The sequence below is a fragment of the Eucyclogobius newberryi genome, unplaced genomic scaffold (assembly GCF_026437365.1).
Source record: "Eucyclogobius newberryi isolate DKJ021-1_F unplaced genomic scaffold, fEucNew1.0.hap1 SCAF_4, whole genome shotgun sequence".
Taxonomy (NCBI): domain Eukaryota; kingdom Metazoa; phylum Chordata; class Actinopteri; order Gobiiformes; family Gobiidae; genus Eucyclogobius; species Eucyclogobius newberryi.
The window spans coordinates 12,687,800-12,694,758 of record NW_027316056.1 but is presented as its reverse complement, the minus strand read 5'-3'; the positions used below and the strand labels follow the sequence as shown (position 1 = coordinate 12,694,758).

At 41.2% G+C, this 6,959-nt stretch overlaps 1 protein-coding gene across 1 annotated transcript in view; it reads right to left on the bottom strand.

Annotated features, from left to right (window-relative positions):
• Nucleotides 1-562: 562 nt before the first annotated feature.
• The window catches only part of LOC140377292 (ras and Rab interactor 2-like), a 39,656-nt gene continuing 33,259 nt past the window's right edge, over nucleotides 563-6,959 (bottom strand). Inside the window, exons 10-12 of the mRNA XM_072462644.1 lie at nucleotides 4,405-4,536; nucleotides 1,827-1,990; nucleotides 563-889 (exon numbers count right to left, since the gene is read on the bottom strand). Coding sequence (XP_072318745.1) covers nucleotides 569-889; nucleotides 1,827-1,990; nucleotides 4,405-4,536 — 617 coding nt within the window. The 3' untranslated portion in view covers nucleotides 563-568. The remainder of the gene's footprint in view (nucleotides 890-1,826; nucleotides 1,991-4,404; nucleotides 4,537-6,959) is intronic.

Below are 6,959 nucleotides of genomic sequence, written 5' to 3'. Positions count from 1 at the left end.
AATATTGTGTATGATATATTTTGGCTCTTGTTTACAGTATGGTAGCTAGGTAACAGTTGTGGAATTGCCTCGTTCCATCATATTTTTTCTGTCCTATTTTCTGCCCATGTCAAACCAAGAAATACAATTAGAACTTCACAAAAATGGTCAAACCGGGGTCAAATAGACTTTTTTTTGTGGTAAAATCTGAAGTATAATAGTGTTCCCTACATTCTAGTGAAATGTGTAGTCTAGCCTGTCATATGCACTTTGATGCTATACAGTGGGGGGAACATCTCCATGGAGACAAGCAGGTGACGGCCCCACAAAAGAAACACTTTTATGTCCTTTGCTGACTAATTCACCTGTTTTGCCAAGTCTTTCACCCACAGCTTGGACTGATTTAGCAAAAAAGAGATAGAATTAGACAGGAAGTCCTCGCGCTAAGACTGAGCTAGTCCACAGAGCTCATTAAGTACACACGTATCATTACAACATCCTCAAATCAGTCTTCAAAACTTACTTACATACAACATGTCATAACAAAACCAACCAAAACTTACTTAAGTGCCTTTTTTTGAACTTTCTGCTATCGTAAGTCATTTCCGTTGTGAATCACCGCCGGGAAACACAAGTTAAGATTGGGAATCCTCTTGTAGACGAAATGGAAAACCTGTGTCCGCGGTCGACTGTGCAGTTCCGATTTGATTTTCTGCGGGTGCGTGTCCGGGGCGAGCTGCTGCCTCGTGTCCTCGGTGACCAAAAACAAGGCGTAGTTCTCCGGGTCTGAAATCTTGAACTTGTACGCACAGAGCGAGCACACCTCCTCTGTGGTGTTGTAGGGATGGACGTGGAGAGTTTTGGCCGTGCATCCCGTGTCGATGCCTTGGAAGGCCACGCGGAGAAAGTTCTGCAAAAACGACAGAGTAATAAAGAGGTAAGAGAGGTTTCAGAGTGAGTTCAAATAAAGAGCAAGATTTACTTTTTCTAACAGTCAAACAAAAACAAAAAACATGCATTTAATTTAGAATAATCAGTGTTTCAATTTTTGATGTCAAACAAAATGGGAAAGCTAGGAATTTGTTTTTGTAGTTTTGTTTTTGCATGCAAACGTGCCACTTAAAAGAGCAATGATAATAAATGCAAAGAAAAAAACAGATCAAACGTGTTAAATTTAAAAAATACATTAAATACATGCTTTGAAATAACCCTGTAGTGAAACTAAAGTAAAACTACACCAACGAAAGACAGGGCGGCACAATATATTGCAAAAAACATCAATATCACAATTAGGGCTGACACAATAATTGACAAAGCAACAAACTAATTAACTAACTAACTACAGAAATATCATTAATTATAACTAATTAACAAACTACAGAATTTTTTTTTCTCATACGTTCTAAATTAGCCTCGAGTTAGTCTTGGTTTTGCCTCTTAAATTCCTTATTTTTGACAGTTTGATTAGTTAATTAATTTTGTTTTAATAGAACTGAATGTTTTTTGTGAAAATTATATAGAAATTGCTGTACTGAACAGCCAAATTGCAATAATTTCCATTTTCATGCAGCCCGAATTACCACACAATAATAGTCATTTTTGAAGAACACGTGCAATTACCCCATCTTCCACTTGAGAACGCCTTTAGAAAATCAAACAAAACGAAAACATGCTGGGAAAGTGGGGGGTTAGTGAAAAATGTCTTTAAATTGGGGTTAATTGTTGTGAATCATGCGCCATGCACTGTTCCGTTGCCCAGAGGAGGTTGCTTTCGGGTTGCTTACGAGTTGGCACAACTGTAACTCACGGCCTGGTTGTTCATGGTGGGCTCAGGTCAGGCGTGATACCTGAAAGTCGTCCACAGTGGGCGCTGCTCGCTGGGCGGTGCGTCGCCGGTGCCACTGGTGCAGCGTGTTTCGGGTCTCGGAGCTCAGAACACGGGCCGCCTGCTCCTCCTGGAAGTTTTTAATCAGAGACATGGCTCCGTAGGCGCTGGTCAGGTAGTAGCCTCCTAAAAAGAAAGAGAACACTTGAAAAACACTGTACTTGACAGGAGTCCAAGAAGAGTAGAAAGTAACTAATTACCAGCGGTGGAAGAAGTACTCAATTGTGTTAATTAGGTAAAAGTACAGATACAAGAGCAAAAAACAAAAACTCAGAAAATAAAAGTGTCACATACAAAATCTACCTAAGTAAAAGTATTGCAGTACCCAATTAAAAGTGTATTTTTAGTCAAAACGTTTAAACTACTAAAAGTGTTCGGATTTTTTAATCATATATTACTTAAAGTACAGATAACTAAATATTTGTACTTACAGTAAATACGTTTACGTTTGTACTTTGTTACTTTCCAGCACTGCAAATTATAAATATTCTGTATTTGAGAGTAGATTTCTTTGGTTAATTGTACTTTTTTGAGTGAATTGTTAAACTTGTACTTGCACTCGTATCTGCTCATTTACTTACTCAAACAATAAGTGAAATGTGGTTTAAAACAACCTAATTCAGTGTTTTAAACGGTTGAATTAGCATTTTAGATCTGTCTTTTATACAAAACTTGGTTACTGTTGTAACTATAGCAACTGGTACTCTTGGTAGTATTTTAATGTGTTCTTTTTTACCTTTACTTTAATCAGGTTTTTGCTGCAGAAAATGTATTTGTAATCGAGTACACTTTAGGCACGTAACTGTACTTTTAATTGAGAAACATTTTTCCGTTGTCTTTCCATCACTGGCTTTATATATTGTCGTCACTGCTGCCCTGGGGCCCCTAATCTACGCCCAAGGACACCGCGATCAAAGCAAAACTATCAAATGTATATTACAGCTTTTTTGACACAGGTTTTTGAGCTCAACGACTTCTTATCTGGATAAACAAAGCTAGATAAGATTGTCCATAAATGTCAATAAAGCGTCATCTGAAGGTGAAAATGACACAGGTTTATGCTTGTTGTATTCCAGTGGTGACACATTGACGCGGATTGGAAAATATTCTCGGGCGAGTGGCGTTCTTCTGAACCTGCTCCAGCTCATTCAAACCTCACTCTGGTATTTCCTCCTTCAAAAACTTCAAAAACGTCCCACCTATTCACCCCTTCTAAGGACTCTCTGAACAGATCCATTTGTCTACAATGGGAGGAGGTGTAAAGTGCTTTTTAGGAAATTCCAATTGTTCATGTAAAAAGAGAAAACAATCTTCATGATCTCCAGTGCAAAATATTAAAAAGATCAAGGTAAAAAAAAGTGGTTTGACCCTAAATTGAATTGACTTTTTGAACACTATCTTTAAATGTGATCCCAGCTGTAAAACGATTAACACTTTATATACGTGAACATGTCTCCAGGCTTTTCCTTTAGTCCGTGATAACATCATTGTGTAATTTCCACTAAGTGCCTCTTGGACAGAACTTCCTTTCAGCAGGTTAAAGCCGACGTCTCACTGTGAGTTTTCTCATCTCAAGACGGAAATGTGCACAGTTACATAATGGAAAGTAAAGGAGGTGTTCTCCGGTGAGGTGCCGCTTTGGACGCTGTGAACGCAATTATGTTTATCCCATGTGGCCAACATTCCAGGGAATGTCACCTCATATGGATAACTAAAGAGTATTTGAGTGCAAATACTTACTACTTATTGTCTGTGTAGTGTGAAAGTCTGCAAAAATAGTTGGATTACGTATTACGTTTACGGTCACTCTGCTATGACAAAGAATGACAAGATTGATGTGTTGGTCAACTGTGTTTCTGTCTTAGAAGATTTCAAGAAAATAAAACAACTTACAATGCTCTCGGTCGGGACAAAAAACAACATAAAAGTAAAAGACACAAGCTGCTATCACACTTTGGAGTGGTTTGATACATGTTGAGGATGTTTCCCATTTCAAAAGTTATAAGTATTTGTATTAGAATGTTCTTAATTGCTGTGCCACAGTTAAGAACTCAAGAACAATAGTGTGACTGTTGTAGTGCAATCAAAATCACAGCTTTGTTTCTACCGTATCTTCCGGACTATAAGTTGCATGTTTTTTCATAGTTTTGCCCGGGGTGCGACTTATACTTATACTTATATACTTCTACTCCTGAGCGACTTATATGTGATATTATTTGTTATTTTCACACTTGCAACCTTAATTCATACTCCAGTGCAACTTATATATATGTTTGTTCTTCTCTATTATGCATTGCACTACATAACTTTATATTTATTTATTATTTACATATCATGCCGTTATCATACCAAACCACCAGGACAAATTCCTATGTTTGTGAATTTTTGTTCATCGACAAATGGCAATAAACCCTTTTCTGATTCAGATTCTTTTGGCTTGTGCGACTTATACTCCGGAAAATACGGTAGTCATGTTTTAAGTAAACGTAATCTTACATTCCCTGTGGAATAGATTTCCATTTTCGTTGACATTTGTTTACCTTCTCCTTGAAGCAGAGCGGGGTCCAGCAGCTCCATCATGTACTGGATGTCGGAGTCCAGATGAGGCATGTCGCACTGGGCCAAGACGTAGGTCAACATGGGCAGGAAGTCATCAGCTCCGAACATCCTCCCTGTGAGGAAACAGATACGGCAGCGGCAAAATGAGAGATAACCTCAGGCTAAATTTGGTGCTAGTGAGTGATGCGTATTTAGTACATTTATGTGTTAGTTGCTGTAACAAACAGTTAATTGATTCATTGTTAACCTGCTGCTGTTTCTTTTTTATTTGACATGTGTAGTCAAATAGAGCCTGAACAGGGATTGAACTGGCAACCTTCAGGATAATGCAAATTCTCTCACCGCTAAGCCACTGCTGCCCCACTCTGCAATCTGATGATGATACACTTCACCAAACGTTTATTTAGTAATAATTCCGAGCGTTAAAGGTTGAATGGACGATTTTTTTGGCATAAATCTGAGTCTTATTTCCTCGTGGCGTGGACTGCCGATTAGTCCTGCCACGGATCAATCATAAAACGCACCTATCGCTCACCTGCAGCTGCGTGTGGCTCGTCCCCACATTTCCGCGTGTCTAAGCGCATTGATCTATCATAATATAGTTCCCTCAGTGTACGGGACAAAATGAAGACGGAGAAAGACAGTTCGAGCTGATTCAGAAGAAGACGTAACTCTACGGGAGACGAGAGATGTGATGCGCTCCGTTGCGCTAATAAACAAACACACATGTGTGTTGTATCAGTCCACACGGGGGAGTGCGCATGCGCACTTCCACCTGAGTTCTCAAATCGCCGAAAAATCGTCCATTGCGCCTTTAAGTCAAGGTTTTTTTAATTTTCTTTACATCTAATTGATGTCATTTTGCATTTAAAGTGTGTATTTTACTCTATTTTGTATATTTTAACGTGTTGTACATATAAATTATAGTTTTCCACCAATCAAGTAGGTATTTGTGTAGACATCACACTAGGATACTCATTCCAGTCAAAGTTTATGCAGAATTTACACAAAGAAACAATTTTTTTCATTCTCTAAACATTATTTCAACAAAATAAAATTACTCTTATATATTTTTATTGGTCCAGTAAACACATTTTTTTTTTGCCCAGTGAAAAACATGCATTCTCCACAGACCTACCTACAGGAACGTATCATACCTACAGGAACGCACCGTACCTACAGGGACGTATCATACCTACAGGAACGTATCATACCTACAGGAACGCACCGTACCTACAGGGACGTATCATACCTACAGGAACGTATCATACCTACAGGAACGCACCGTACCTACAGGGACGTATCATACCTACAGGAACGTATCATACCTACAGGAACGCACCGTACCTACAGGGACGTATCATACCTACAGGAACGTATCATACCTACAGGAACGCACCGTACCTACAGGGACGCACCACCGTACCTACAGGGACGTATCATACCTACAGGGACGTATCATACCTACAGGAACGCACCGTACCTACAGGGACGCACCACCGTACCTACAGGGACGTATCATACCTACAGGGACGTATCATACCTACAGGAACGCACCGTACCTACAGGGACGCACCACCGTACCTACAGGGACGCATCATACCTACAGGGACGCATCATACCTACAGGGACGCATCATACCTACAGGGACGCATCATACCTACAGGGACGCATCATACCTACAGGGACGCACCACCATACCTACAGGGACGTACCATCATACCTACAGGGACGCATCATACCTACAGGGACGCACCACCATACCTACAGGGACGTACCACCATACCTACAGGGACGTATCATACCTACAGGGACGCACCACCATACCTACAGGGACGTACCACCATACCTACAGGGACGTATCATACCTACAGGGACGCACCACCATACCTACAGGGACGTATCATGCCTACAGGGACGCACCACCATACCTACAGGGACGTATCATACCTACAGGGACGTATCATACCTACAGGGACGCACCGTACCTACAGGGACGCACCACCATACCTACAGGGACGTATCATACCTACAGGGACGTATCATACCTACAGGGACGTATCATACCTACAGGGACGCATCATACCTACAGGGACGTATCATACCTACAGGGACGCACCGTACCTACAGGGACGCACCACCATACCTACAGGGACGTATCATACCTACAGGGACGTATAATACCTACAGGGACGTATCATACCTACAGGGACGTATCATACCTACAGGGACGCACCACCATACCTACAGGGACGTATCATACCTACAGGGACGCACCACCATACCTACAGGGACGTATCATACCTACAGGGACGCACCGTACCTACAGGGACGCACCACCATACCTACAGGGACGTATCATACCTACAGGGACGTATAATACCTACAGGGACGTATCATACCTACAGGGACGTATCATACCTACAGGGACGCACCACCATACCTACAGGGACGTATCATACCTACAGGGACGCACCACCATACCTACAGGGACGTATCATACCTACAGGGACGCACCGTACCTACAGGGACGCAC